Consider the following 15,493-nt stretch of genomic DNA (forward strand, 5'->3'; position numbering starts at 1 on the left):
TGCCTCCCCTGTCCCTCTCTCCACCCCTGCCTCCCCATATCCCTCTCTCCACCCCTGCCTGCCCCTGTCCCTCTCTTCCACTGCCTCACCCTGTCCCTCTCTCCACCCCTGCCTCCCCCTGTCCCTCTCTCCACCCCTGCCTCCCCCTGTCCCTCTCTTCCACTGCCTCACCCTGTCCCTCTCTCCACCCCTGCCTCTCCCTGTCCCTCTCTCCACCCCTGCCTCCCCCTGTCCCTCTCTCCACCCCTGCCTCCCCCTGTCCCTCTCTCCACCCCTGCCTCCCCCTGTCCCTCTCTTCCACTGCCTCACCCTGTCCCTCTCTCCACCCCTGCCTCCCCCTGTCCCTCTCTCCACCCCTGCCTCCCCTTGTCCCTCTCTCCACCCCTGCCTCACCCTGTCCCTCTCTCCACCCCTGCCTCCCCCTGTCCCTCTCTTCCACTGCCACCCTCTGTCCCTCTCTCCACCCCTGCCTCCCCCTGTCCCTCTCTCCACCCCTGCCTCCCCTTGTCCCTCTCTCCACCCCTGCCTCCCCCTGTCCCTCTCTCCACCCCTGCCTCCCCCTGTCCCTCTCTTCCACTGCCTCACCCTGTCCCTCTCTCCACCCCTGCCTCCCCCTGTCCCTCTCTCCACCCCTGCCTCCCCTTGTCCCTCTCTCCACCCCTGCCTCACCCTGTCCCTCTCTCCACCCCTGCCTCCCCCTGTCCCTCTCTTCCACTGCCACCCTCTGTCCCTCTCTCCACCCCTGCCTCCCCCTGTCCCTCTCTCCACCCCTGCCTCCCCTTGTCCCTCTCTCCACCCCTGCCTCCCCCTGTCCCTCTCTCCACCCCTGCCTCCCCCTGTCCCTCTCTCCACCCCTGCCTCCCCCTGTCCCTCTCTCCACCCCTGCCTCCCCCTGTCCCTCTCTCCACCCCTGCCTCCCCCTGTCCCTCTCTCCACCCCTGCCTCCCCTTGTCCCTCTCTCCATCCCTGCCTCCCCCTGTCCCTCTCTCCACCCCTGCCTCCCCTTGTCCCTCTCTCCACCCCTGCCTCCCCTGTCCCTCTCTCCACCCCTGTCTCCCCCTGTCCCTCTCTCCACCCCTGTCTCCCCCTGTTCCTCTCAGCCTGTAATTGCGACCCAATGGGTTCCAGCTCCATGCAGTGCCACACCAACGGCACCTGTTCCTGCCGCCAGGGCTTCGTGGGGTACAAGTGTGATCAATGTGAGCTCAACTACTTCCACAACAGAGCCACACACCAGTGTGAGGAGTGCCCCGTCTGCTATGGGCTAGTCAAGGAGCAGGTAAAAGTGTTGCTCCTGTCTGTCTTTCTCTCTCTCTGTCTGTCTGATATACTCTTTTTGACCAGAAAGCATCAGATACATGTATAGTAAGAAAGAGGGGTTCTGTTTTGCTCGCTCGGATGCATTCTGTGGTCAGATAGTTACAGTGCACTGTTCGGATGCTGGAGTTATTTTGGATGAAAGTGCGAAGGTAACTTGCTTTTTAAAGTGATTTGTTTGACAATCCGATGAAAACATCATGACTGGTTGTGTTCATGCCACATTTAAAGTTAGTAAATTGTTACAGTTATGTTGCATGGGTAAATACGCACAAACACTGAATTTTCAAATCATTAGTATTTATTAGCCAAAATAAGTAGTAAGATAACAGCTGGGCTCAGCACATAATGTTTTGATTTCACAAAACTAGGATCAGACAGGAGGCTATGAGCTACTAGAGGGTGCTACTAAGATGAGACACATGAGGCTTTAATCCACTAAGAGGCCATATCATCGTACAGGAATATATCTCAATCAATACTGGAAATAGAATCTGTGAATCTGAATGCACGCTTTCAAGTCATCCCACCCTGTTCATCTGGCCGCCCCTCTCATCAAACCTGCCACTCAAGCTTAGTAGTCTAACCCCCTCCGAAATCACCAATTCTCCTTCTGGTTGTTTCTCCCACACTAGCTGCAAGTGCTATCTGGGCCTCTCTGTGGCATGCAGGCTCAGTTTGTTTCAGGTTTTGATGTCACGTGCCCAAGTACAGGGAAATGCCTTTCTTGCAAGCTCTAACTAAGCAGTAATCAATATCAATATAGCACTAAAAAATAAAATATGATAAAACAAAAACACACGAGAAATAAAAATGTATAATAACACAAGAAAGTAAAAGCTATATACACGGTCAGTTCCAATACCATATTTACAATTTGCAGGGATACTGAAGTGATAGAGGTAGATACAGTATGTATAGGGGTATGTTGACTAGCCATCTTTAAAATAAATACAAGGGTTAACTCAGATAGTCAGTGTAGCCATTTTGTTAGCTGTTTAGCAGTATTATGGGTTGGGGATAGAAGCTGTTCAGGAGCCTGTTGGTGTCAGAGCCTGATGCACCGGTGCCGCTTGCCATGCGGAGCAGAGAGAACAGTATTTGGCTTGGATGGCTGGAGTCTTTCATGATTTTCCGGGCCTTCCTTTCTCACCACCTGATATAGAGGTCCTGGATGGCAGGTAGCTCGGCCCCAGTGATGTACTGGGCTGTCCGCAACACCCTCTGTCGCGCCATGCAATCGAGGTTGGTGCTGTTGCCATTTCTATTCTGAAACCAATTTAATCACTTCACAAATAAACACTTAAGATTTTTGAAAACAAACGAAGCAGTTCAAATCAAATTCTAATCAAATTGTATTGGTCACATACACATATTTAGCAGATGTTACTGCGGGTGTAGCGAAATGCTTGTGTTCCTAGCTCCAACAGTGCAGTAGTATCTAACAAATCACAACAATACACACAAGTCTAAAAGTAAAATAATGGAATTACAAAATATCTAAATATTAGGACGAGCAATGTCGGAGTGGCATTGACTAAAATACAGTAGAATAGAATACAGTATATACATATGAGATGAGTAAAGCAGTATGTAAACATTATTAAAGTGATTAGGGTTCCATTATTAAAGTGACCAGTGATTCCATGTCTATGTATATAGGGCAGCAGCCTCTAAGGTGCAGGGTTGAGTAACCGGGTGGGAGCCGGCTAGTGATGGCTATTTAACAATCTGAAGGCCTTGAGATAGAAGCTGTTTCTCAGTCTCTTTCCCAGCTTTGATGCCCTCGCCTTCTGGATGGTAATGGGGTGAACAGGCAGTGGCTCGGGTGGTTGATGTCCTTGATGATCTTTTTGGCCTTCCCGTGACATCGGGTGCTGTAGATGTCCTGGAAGGCAGGCAGTGTCCCCCCGGTGATGTGTTGTGCAGGCCGCACCACCCTCTGGAGAGCCCTGCGGTTACAGGTGGTGCAGTTGCCGTACCAGGCAGTAATATAGCCCGACAGGATGCTCTCAATTGTGCATCTGTAAAAGTTTGTGAGGGTCTTAGGGTCCAAGCCAAATTTCTTCAGCCTCCTGAGGTTCTTCACCAAACTGTCTGTGTGGGTGCACCATTTCAGATTGTCAGTCATATGTACGCCAAGGAACTTGAAGCTTTTCACCTTCTCCACTACAGCCCTGTCGATGTGAATAGGGGCGTTCTCCCTCTGCTGTTCCCTGAAGTCCACGATCAGCTCCTTCATTTTGTTGACGTTGAGGGAGAGGTTATTTTCCTGGCACCACTCCTCCAGGGCCCTCACCTCCTCCCTGTAGGCTGATCCGTCATTGTTGGTAATCAGGCCTACTACATCATCCACAAACTTAATTTATTCAGTCTGGATAGCTTTAAGCAGTATGTAGATGCAAGCCATGTCTTTAAGATCCTGCATGATCTTGCCCCTCCACCCCTATGCCGGCATATCATGCTCAAGGAAAGCACCTCCATGATAACAAGGGCAGTAACTAGAGGGGTAAGAGGCACTGTCACACCTTCTTCATGTCTGTGCGTGTGTGGACCATTTTAAATCCTTAGTGATTTGGAGGAGGAACGAGCAACTCGAAGCTCTCGACCCGCTCCCCTGCGTGTTGCTTAGGGCACAGCCATCATAGTTAAAGGTCTTACCTACCTGGCACTCATGAGAGTATTTGAAACCCCTCCCCTTGCTCACTGCCACAGTTAAATTACTCTAAATGTCTTTACTATAAAACCCATAAAAACATTTCACACATACGAGGTCCCTTAAACCCCCCCCCGCTGTTGTTATTGACCCATCGCCATTGCATAATAAAATTAGCTCCAAAACAACAATTAGTAAGTCTATTCAAACTCCTACCCAAGGGTGTGTTTGTAATCTAACAATGGTGGCCATCTGTCCTCTTTTCAAAAACCAAGATAAATAATAAATCAGACTGAAGTCAATGTGAAGTCACTGATACAAAAACAGCTATAAAAATAGACGCTGAACTGTATCCCAAATGGCACCCTATTCCCTATATAGTGCCCCTATGGGCCCTGGTGAAAAGTAGTGCACTGCACTATATAGGGAACAGGGTGCCATTTGGAAAGCAGACAGTTGCTTTAATGATCCAGTTTCTTTCTCATGTCTCCAGAGATTAGCACCAAATACATGTCTCATACAGTATGTTCCACACTCTATACAGTGGCTGCTCTCTGCAGGCAAAGCTAATAGCAGAATTGTGTAGTTTCTGTAAAGTATCCTTGTTCTTGCTAAAGTAGTTTGTGTTTTCTCTCTCATCTCTTTCTCTCTCTGACCGCTGGCTTTCTGCACACCTTCATCCCTTCTACAGACAGCAGAGAAAAAAAGGGGGTGGAGAGAGATAGAGGGACAGTAAAGAAACAGGAAGAAATCCTCTCCTTTCCTCGCTTGTGCTGTATGTTCCTATGTTCCTGGAAGGAGTATTTAAAACACAAGATACACTATTGTCTTATATTTTGAGTAGCCTAATTGTGGTACTTGGCCTAGTATAAGAACTGTGATTTTACCTATGGGGGGCTGCAGTGAATAAATGAAAGGGTATTATCATTTTTGTAAATTAACCTTTATTTAACTTGGCAAGTCAGTTAAGAACAAATTCTTATTTACAATGACATCCTACCCCGGCCAAACCCAGACAACAGTGGGCAAATTGTGCACCACCCTATGTGGCTCCCAATCACGGCCGGATGTGATACAGGCTGGATTCAAACCAGGGACTGTAGTGACACCTCTTGCACTGAGATGCAGTGCCTTAGACTGCTGTGCCACTCATTTTTAGGAGTGCCATCTCCACCAACCTGCTCACCTGCTAGTGCTTAGCAGCGACACACACACACACTCACACACAGTTTGAGCCTGCTAATTGCCTACTCTGAGAGTGATTGGCACCCCAGCCAGTAATGTGTTTAATCACAGAGGCCTGGCTTTATATATTTTTTATCATTGACAATCTCTCCCACAAATCCTCCATTGTCTGCTGTTCTGGTGTTTTCCTATACAGGCAGGGAGGCTGAAGGCTCGGTTGCAGGATTTGGAGAATCTCCTAGAACGCTTCGACTGCCGGAGTGGCTACGGACACCACCATCATGTGCGCGAGTATCACATGCGACAGCTTCACGAGCGACAGCATCACGAGCGTGGGCATCAGGGGGAGGACAGCCTGCCCAATGCGCTGGAGGACTTCCTGGCTATCCAAGGTAACCAATCATCAGCCACCCACTCATTCCACACGACCAATCAGAAAACATTCTAACAGTTTGACCTTTTCATTCAACCAGTCAGGACATATCAGCAGAAATCTGACTGCCAATGCTGTTTACCACTGTGCTCCTATTTGGCCATTATACCTGACACATGGCCTAGCTCATACTGTAGATAACAATACCATCACGCTATCCCATACTACACTGTCTAGAATACCTAGAATAGCGGACACCGAGCTGCACCCGGAATGACTGTCCATGCCTAGCTGACTCTGTTCAGCCTGACATTGTTAAAGATGTAACACAACAATATAATGATAAAACCAAACATAATGGGATGGAAAGAGACAGAATCAGCATGAATCAGGAGTCAACCAGCCTTACAATCTTCTCTCCACACATGCTGACTTTCTCATTATCTTATGAGCAGAGGGGAAAAAGTACCATAAAAGGCTTACAGGCTCGTTGACATAGACCGAATGGAGGCTAAATTCCAACAATACAGTTCATAGCAGGCAGGCAGAACTGTGTGTGACCATCTTAATCCCTGTTTGTATGACAGACATGCAGCTAGCGAATTTTGAATCCCTCTTCTTCATTATGATGAGAACTCTAAGGGATTATGCCTGTCCGACCGCTCTCCACAGCAAGCTGGTACACCGCCACATTGCTAAAAAGGCTACACTGCTCTGTAGTAACCAAAAAAGTGTTAAACAAATCAAAATATATTTGATATTTGAGATTCTTCAAAGTAGCCACCCTTTGCCTTGATGACAGCTTTGCACACTTTTAGCTTTCTCTCAACCAGCATCATGAGGTCGTCGCCTGGAATGTATTTATATTAACAGGTGTGCCTAGTTACAAGTTAATTTGTGGAATTAATTTTCTTCTTAATGTGTTTGAGCCAATCAGTTGTTTTGTGACACGGTAGGGGTGGTATACAGAAGATAGCTCTATTTGGTAAAAGACCAAGTCCATATTATGGCAAGAACAGCTGAAATAAGCAAAGAGAAATGACAGTCCATTTCTTCGTGACATGATGGTCAGTCAATGCAGAACATTTCAAGAACTTTGAAAGTTTCTTCAAGTGTAGTCGCAAAAACCATCAAGCGCTGAGATGAAACAGGCTCTCATGAATTACCTCTGCTGCAGAGGATAAGTTCATTAGAGTTAACTGCACCTCAGATTGCAGGCCAAATAAATGCTTTACAGAGTTCAAGTAACAGACTCATCTCAACATCAACTGTTCAGAGGAGACTGCGTGAATCAGGCCTTCATGGTCCAATTGCTGCAGAGAGACCACTACTAAAGGACACCAATAAGAAGAAGAGACTTGCTTGGGCCAAGAAACACGAGCATTGGACATTAGACTGGTGGAAATCTGTCATTTCGTCTGATGAATCCAAATTTGAGATTTTGTGTTCCAAACACTGTGTCTTTGTGAGACGCAGAGTAGGTGAACGGATGATCTCCGCATGTGTGGTTCCCACCGTGAAGCATGGAGGAGGAGGTGTGATTGTGTGGTGGTGCTTTGCTGGTGACACTGTCTGTGATTTATTTAGAATTCAAGGCACACTTAACCAGCATGGCTACCACAGCATTCTGCAGCAATACGCCATCCCATCTGGTTTGGGCTTAGTGGGAGTATCATTTTTTTTCAACAGGACAATGACCCAACACCCCTCCAGGCTGTGTAAAGGCTATTTGACCAAGAAGGAGAGTGATGAATTGCTGCATCAGATGACCTGGCCTCCACAATCACCCGACTTCAACCCAATTGAGATGGTTTGGGATGAGTTGGACCGCAGAGTGAAGAAAAGCAGCCAACAAGTGCTCAGCATATGTGGGAACTCCTTCAAGATAGTAAAAATTAAGAAAAACCCTTGAATGAGTAGGTGTGTCCAAACTTTTGACTCGTACTGTACATACACACACGCACACACACACACACAGAGAGAGAGAGCAAGAGAGTGAGAGAGAGAGAGACGGACACAAACACATAAACGCAGTATAACATCCCACAGAGGATGCAGTAAACATCCTCCTCTCACAGATAGAACCAGAAGGTCACACCAGCGAGGCACACTGCAATAAACAACTTAACCATAAAGCTACAACAATAACCATAGGCACCCGGACATACAGAGAGCGTTTTTAGCACAAACAGTGAATTCAGTCTGAGAATTGACGACTGACCACATGCAATCCATGATCATATGTAGGCCGTCATTGTAAATAAGAATTTGTTCTTAACTGACTTGCCTAGTTAAATAAAGGTTAAATAAAACGTTTTTTTAAAGAAAATAAAATCAAACGCAACAGTTCCACTACAAAGTCCTACTATAAAGGGGCTGGCAGTACTTGTGTCCTAAATAACAATAACATTGAAATGGAATTAAAAGGATCCATTTAACGATCCATGCTGTGTGTTTTTCTCTCACATCAGTGTTTTTGTGTTTCTCTGCAGAGGCAAAGGAAGCCTTGGTTAAACAGTTTGCTCTCATGGAGACGTCTACACACACTCTCTCAGCCCAGCTGCACCATGTTACCCCAGCTATGCACTGTAGTACCAGCATGGAGGAAGAGCAGGAGGATGAGAAAAAGGAGGAGGGGAATGAGAACAGGCGGAGAACATTGTGTAGTACCCTTGCTGACGCTGTATCAGTGGTCAGAAGTGCACAGACACAGCTGAAGCAGGCAACACTGGACCTGGACAACATGGTCAGTGGGACATTTACTCTCACTTTGGCTATGTCCTAATTACAGATGTCGGATCTTAATTTGAGCCTGTTTGCTACATCCAGAAAATGATCCTACAGCAACAGGAAATGTGATTTATAATTATTTTAATTAATCAACATTTTTGTAGGGGTTGATACATTTTTCGTAAGGGAAAATTGTCTGAAATTTCAAAGTAGAAATTAAAAACTTCAGAAGTCTTTTTAAACCTCAAATACACTACAATTATTAAATCCTGAAACAGGATGGTCAAATTAAGATCCTACATCGGTATTTCTCCTTCCTCTCAAAGTGTGCACTTCTTCACTTCCCATTCACTGATTTGAAAGTAAATGACTGGCATAAGAAATATGGTGGAAACACACTAGCCATCCTCCACCAATCCAAGGCTATTGTGTTTGTGGGAAGTAGTGAACGTGTGCACATTTCAGTAGAAGGGGGATTTTATTGGGACACAGCCACTGTCTCTGACACATCGATGCCTGCTGTTGAGTCATTTGAAGCATCCATAACTATAGTTTATCTTATTATAATAAGCAGTATCATACATTCATGTATACAGCAGAGCTCACACGTATACAGCAGAGCTCACATGTATACAGTAGAGCTCACACAATATATGCTGACGAGGTAGATAGTCATTTGTCCATTTCAAGTATTTTGGCATTTTTTATCCTGGGAAGGATACTGATGATTCAGTAGAGGTGTAATGTATTGATCCACAGTGATGGCTAAAGTGCAGTATTTCTCCCTCTGAAGCTCCATATCGCTACCATGGAGAGAGAGCAGAGAGAGAGCACACAGTTTCTCTGACTGACACTCAAATGAAATGAACAATTTGTTCTGCACCCACAGCTCAAGCTTTTCCCAGTCGCTCCATGCTCACTAGCAGCAGCTTGGAATCTATTATGAATATGGCTGCCATGTTATGTGGTTTTGGGGAAATGAGAGCGCTTGTTTTGGCTGTGTGTGTGTGTGTGTGTGTGTGTGTGTGTGTGTGTGTGTGTGTGTGTGTGTGTGTGTGTGTGCGTGTGCGTGTGCGTGTGCGCAAACCTGGAGCCAGAGCATTGCAATTCCACATTAACAAGCAGAACGGCTCTGAAATAGGAAGAGAACATCTTTGCGTGTCATATACTGTGATTCACTTTCCTCTATTTTATTAGCACTTTCTCAAAATAAATGTCACACAGTGAAATAGTCAACATTTATGCACTAGGACTTGTACATGGAAACATTGACTCTGCATACGTTAGTGAGTGAATATGTGCTGTAGTTGGAGCCTTCAGTATGACTTTCTGAAACTGTATTGAGTCAGTCTACTTTCTGTGAGTTTAACACTGGTCCTGGGGTCATGTAAGGTTAGCTGATAACTGTGCATGGTCACGATTCAGGTTTTAAATCAACTGACGTCACATTCCATCCAGAGCATGTGTAGCACCTTGTCCTCAGACAGTTTTCTTTTGTCTGCTAGCCTGCCACCTCTGCACGCTTTCATTTCATACATTTTTTCTATGCTTTTCCAAAGGTCATTCCTTTCGAGGTGCCACCGGTGCCCAACCGATGGAACTCAGCGGTGAACCAATCAGAGGTCCTTATGAAAAGGTAAGTCAGTGGAGTTCAATAGACTTTAAGTGGCCAATTATGGCAAACAAAGGTCATCTCCCCTAATGTAGGCCCTGCCTCTTCCATCTGTCAGTCGCACAATGGCTGGCCTGCCACAGACACCCTCAATCAATGACAACAATACAAAACCTTATTATGCAGAAGAAATACATTAGGTCTAGTGAGAGGAAATGGAGAGATTGACTCAATAGCTGGAATCCATTTGACTTCCTCAGCAGACCAGTTGTTTTTTTGTCAAATAATTGAAAGCGTTTCCTCAAACCTGCCTGGAGTGCCAGGATGGGCAGGGTTTGAGCTTGCATTTTTGGTTCTATTCAGTTCCATTGCGGCAGACAAGATCAACCAAGCTGAAGTCAAACAAATACTATTTGAACCCAGGCGTGGTTGTCAGGCCCATATATCTAATACCCTATCTGTTTTTCTCTCTATCTGTCAGCCACACAGAGATGTCTGGTCGTATAGAGTCTATAGCTACCAAGGCGTTCATGGCCTCCAACCAGACCTACTCTCTACTGATGGACCTACTGGAGGACAACTTTACAAAAGAATACATCAGCAACCTCACAGAGCAGTGAGTAACTACACATATCACACACACATATGCAGGCATGTGGAAGAACACACGTAGGCAGGCATACAGGAACACACACACACACACACACACACACACACACACACACAAGCACAGACGTACACATTTCAGAGGAGCTGAAATGGTCAAACCACATGGACACCGTGGTGAAGAAGCCACAACAGCAACTCTTCAACCTCAGGATGCTGAAGAAATCTGGCCTGTCCCCGAGGGCCCTCACAGTGTTCTACAGGAGCACCATCAAGAGCATTCTGACAAACTGCATCACAGCCTGGTATGGCATCTCCACCGCCGCGGACCACAAGGTGCTACAGAGGGTGGTACACTCAGCCGAAACGCACCATTGGGTGCACACTGTCTGCCCTCCAGGACACTTACAATACCAGGTGTCGCAGGAAGGCCTAGAATATCATCAGGGACTCCAGCCACCCAAGCCATGGCCTGTTCTCCCTGCTTCCATCACTCAGACGCAGGCAGTACAGGAGCAACATGGCAAAAAAAAGAGTAAGACTGGCCAATAGCTTCTACCCCCAGACCATCAGACTGCTGAATAACCACCACCAGTCAGCAACCTGCTCCCACTCTCCCTCCTGCCGCCCCCCTGCTGCTCCCTCCCTGCTTCCACCACAATGGATATGTATCATTGCCACAGTTGTTAATATGTTCTGCATTTTTGGAGCTCAAAGCTCAAGAATTACACTGTACCCTGTAATACATCTGTAACCCTGTACATGTGACTATTAAACTCTCTAATCTCTAATCTAAACATACATACAAACCTACACAGTACACACGCAGATACACACACTCTTTCTCTCTTTCTCTCTTTCTTGCCGCACCATTCCTCCAACACAACATCATTTTAAAGGCTCAACATGAGGTGCAAAAAAGCCTGTTAACCTGCATGGATAAAAACAGACATGTCCCTTGAAGCAATATCTCAACACAGTACTTCATTTACACAATGTTGTTGCTCCTCTCCTTTTCTCCTCGGGATATTTCTCCCAAATAGGACCCAGGTGTGGTGTTAGCTGTAGTGGTGCCCCACAAAACAAGGTCATGAATCCTGCTCTTTATAGCAGCTGTTTAGAGCACACTGGAGTTAGCCTGGGTACCAGTCTCTTTAGCGAACATTCCACTCCTTGCCACTCCTTGTCATTGCCAAAGAGACTGGCCTTTCGGCAATCTCAACGTTCAATATGCAGACGGATTTACGGCAGTTGCTGAAGGGGAGTTGGAAACAACATTCATATGTTCCATGACAACGTTTCTGAATGGACATGGAGAGAATTAGTGAACTCACACAGACACACACACATCCTAAAAAGACTCATCAATCAAAGTCACCTGCACACCTCAGACACACAAATCACATTTTTCCTTTCCTAAAAACGTATTTAAAAAACCTTCCTACATCTTCCTGGCTGTAGTCGATCAGAAAGAATGTCTCGGCTACATTATAGCATAGCCTAACGCCTAACATTAGTTGACTATCAAATGAATTGTCAAGGAAAGTTTAATGGGGAGGATAGAGAGACAGCTATAGTATTACTAGAGACGTTGGTTATGTCATGATTATCCTAGCATGTGCCTTATTCCAGAGGAAGATTTGCACTGGATTCATTTTTCTAAACTGTAATTATAATTTTATAATTTTTTTATTTTAAATTATTATTTTTTTTCATTCAAATGAGTCTGGTGGTTTTTATTCTAGGCATGAAGATATTTCAACATCTAGACGATAAAAGGCTACAATGATCACTAGTACTGGTCTGCCAAAGGTAGGCTATAGGTGTCCCCATCGGTCTAATATTTAAATTGAGGAAGTGTTTATCTGTAACGGCATTCCTCCTCCTCTTCATCTTCGGAAGAGGAGGAGTATTGAGGGAACCAAGGTGCAGCGTAGAGAACAGACATATTTTATTAACGAAACACAAACTTGATTAAACTAACAAAAACAACAAACGGTGTAGACAGACCTAGACGACGTACTTACATAAAACAAGAAAACGCACGAATAGGAACATAGGCTACACAAACCGAACAAACCGTAAACAGTCCTGCGTGGTGTAAAGACACAGACACGGAAGACAATCACCCACAACGAACACTGTGACAACGCCTACCTAAATATGACTCTTAATTAGAGGAACGCCAAACACCTGCCTCTAATTAAGAGCCATACCAGGCAACCCAAAACCAACACAGAAACAGAAAACATAGAATGCCCACCCAACCTCACGTCCTGACCAACTAACACACATAACAAACTAACAGAAATAGGTCAGGAACGTGACATTATCATTATTTTAGCTATCCACGGTAGAGGTCCCTCCTAATGAAAAGGCCCCCCATCCTGCTAATGTGAGCTGCTGGAAAGCGTACTTGCACTTGATATGCATTTATGGAGGAAAAAGTGAACTTGCCATTTCCAAAAATTAGCTCAATGTGGAATGGGGATTCCCTGCTTTGCGATCTGTTGCGTATGTCAACAGCCAGGGTTTCTTTAATAAAATAGGCCTAGGCACTACACTTTTGTATTGCACATTTAATTCAACGGATGCGTTAGAAGATGTTCAACTTCAATTAATTGGCACAAAATGTTCTTGCATAGCACAGGTGGTTGTCACCTAAATTTACTATAGAAGGCCCAATACAGTGCATTGGGAAATTATTCAGACCCCTTGTTCCTCATCAATCTACACACAATACTCCATAATGACAAAGCGAAAACAGAGGTTTTTCCAGAGAAGTTCGATCGGGTTCAAGTCTGGGCTCTGGCTGGGCCACTCAAGGACATTCAGAGAATTGTCCCAAAGCCACTCCTTCGATGTCTTGGCTGTGTGTTTAGGGTCGTTAACCTGTTGTAACGTGAACCTTCGCCCCAGTCTGAGGTCCTGTGCGCTCTGGAGCAGGTTTTCATTAACGATCTTTCTGTACTTTGCTCCGTTCATCTTTCCCTCGATCCTGAGTAGTCTCCCAGTCCCTGACGCTAAAAAACATCCCCACAGCATGATGCTGCCACCACCATGCTTCACCGTAGGGATGGTACCAGGTTTTCTTCAGACATGACGCTTGGCATTCAGGCCAAAGAGTTCAATCTTGGTAACATCAGACAAGAGAATCTTGTTTCTCATGGTCAGAGTCCTTTAGGTGCCTCATGGCAAACTTCAAGCAGGCTGTCATGTGCATTTTACTAAGGAGTGGCTTTCTTCTGGCCTGATTGGTGGAGTGCTACAGAGATGGTTGTCCTTCTGGAAGGTTCTCCCAATTCCACAGAGGACCACTGGAGCTCTGTCAGAGTGACCATCTGGTTATTGGTCCCCTCCCTGACTGAGGCCCTTCTCCCCCGATTTCTCAGTTTGGCCGGGCGGCCAGCTCTAGGAGAAGTATGATGGTTCCAAACTTCTTCCATTTAAGAATGATGGAGGCCACTGTGTTCTTGGGGACCTTCAATGCTGCAGACATTTTTTGGTACCTTTCCACAGATCTGTACCTCGACACAATCCTGTCTCGGAGCTCTACGGACAATTCCTTTGACCTCATGGCTTGGTTTTTGCTCTGACATGCACTGTCAATTGTGGGATCTTATATAGACAGGTGTGTGCCTTAACAAATCATGTCCAAATCATACATATTTTTTTTCTTCTAAAACCTGTTTTTGCTTTGTCATTATGGGGTATTGTGTGTAGACTGAGAAGGGAAAAAAATATTTAATCAAATTTACAATAAGGCTGTAACGTAACAAATAGTGGAAAAAGTCAAGGGGTCTGAATACCTTCCAAATGCACTGTAGACTAGCATACGAATGATGGATTAATATGCTAGCATATGAATCAACTTCTAACTTACACATCTCTGTCTTCTGTATATGTATACACTACCAGTCAAAAGTTTGGATGTTTTTTTTAAATTGCACTTGAAGGAACGTTCTTGAAATGTTCTGCATTGACTGACCTTGTCTTAAAGTAATGATGGACTGTCATATCTCTTTGCTTATTTCAGCTGTTCTTGCCATAATATGGACTTTGTCTTTTACCAAATAGAGCTATCTTCTGTGTACCACCCCTACCTTGTCACAACACAACTGGTTGGCTCAAACGCATTAAGAAGGAAAGAAATTCCACAAATTCACTTTTAACAAGGCTCACCTGTTAATTGAAATCATGATGCTGGTTGACACTTTGCAAGGCAAAGGGTGGCTACTTTGAAGAATCTCAAATATTATATTTATTTTAATTTGTTTAACACTTGGTTACTACATGATTCCATATGTGTTATTTAATAGTTTTGATATCTTCACTATTATTTTACAATGTAGAAAATAGTAAAAAATTAATTTTAAAAACTTGAATGAGTAGGTGTGTCCAAACTTTGACTGGTACTGTATATAGCACCTTGCTCTTGATTGCTGGGTATAAAATAGGCTACAGCGTTCACAATGAACTGGAGGGGAAGTTTGAATGGCGAGAGCTTCTCTGGTGTGATGTGATTGTATGGGCTGGTGTTAAAAATCCAATAGACGGGAATCCTCTGTTCTCCCCATGCCCAATGTTTATGTTTACAATTAAAGGTATTACATCAGAATGCCCAATGATAGAATGTTTCCAATCAAATTCATGAATTAAGTTAGGAAAATATACTATCAGTTTAATTTGCATAAACATTGTGATTGGATGATAGCTATGAGGGTTATCGAATCAGGATCAAATCCTCTGAATCTCCTCAAGCTCATTAATGATAGAATGTTCATATTTGAAGATTGCAGAAAGCCAGTCTCTTTTGCAATGACAAGAAGTGGCAAGGAGTGGAACGCTAGCTAAAGAGACTGGTACTTAGGCTACACTGGAGTTTTGAAAATAAGACATTTAGCCACAGGGGAACAGCTCTCTTCCCTCCTCTTTAAGCTAATTGCTTTCTGGGGCTGCTTTCATGGAGGGAGCAGGATGGAGGGAGCAGCATCTCCTAGCGTGAGATTGCGCC

At 45.0% G+C, this 15,493-nt stretch overlaps 1 protein-coding gene across 1 annotated transcript in view; it reads left to right on the plus strand.

Moving 5' to 3' along the window:
* LOC129818119 (laminin subunit gamma-3-like) overlaps positions 1-15,493 on the plus strand; it is a gene marked incomplete in the record, with an annotated part of 223,721 nt that overhangs the window by 187,917 nt on the left and 20,311 nt on the right. Inside the window, 5 exon segments of the mRNA XM_055873714.1 lie at positions 1,101-1,279; positions 5,355-5,550; positions 8,024-8,277; positions 9,821-9,897; positions 10,355-10,489. Of these exon segments, the coding sequence (XP_055729689.1) occupies positions 1,101-1,279; positions 5,355-5,550; positions 8,024-8,277; positions 9,821-9,897; positions 10,355-10,489 (841 nt within the window).

Source organism: Salvelinus fontinalis, chromosome 21, assembly GCF_029448725.1.
Source record: "Salvelinus fontinalis isolate EN_2023a chromosome 21, ASM2944872v1, whole genome shotgun sequence".
Taxonomy (NCBI): Eukaryota; Metazoa; Chordata; class Actinopteri; order Salmoniformes; family Salmonidae; genus Salvelinus; species Salvelinus fontinalis.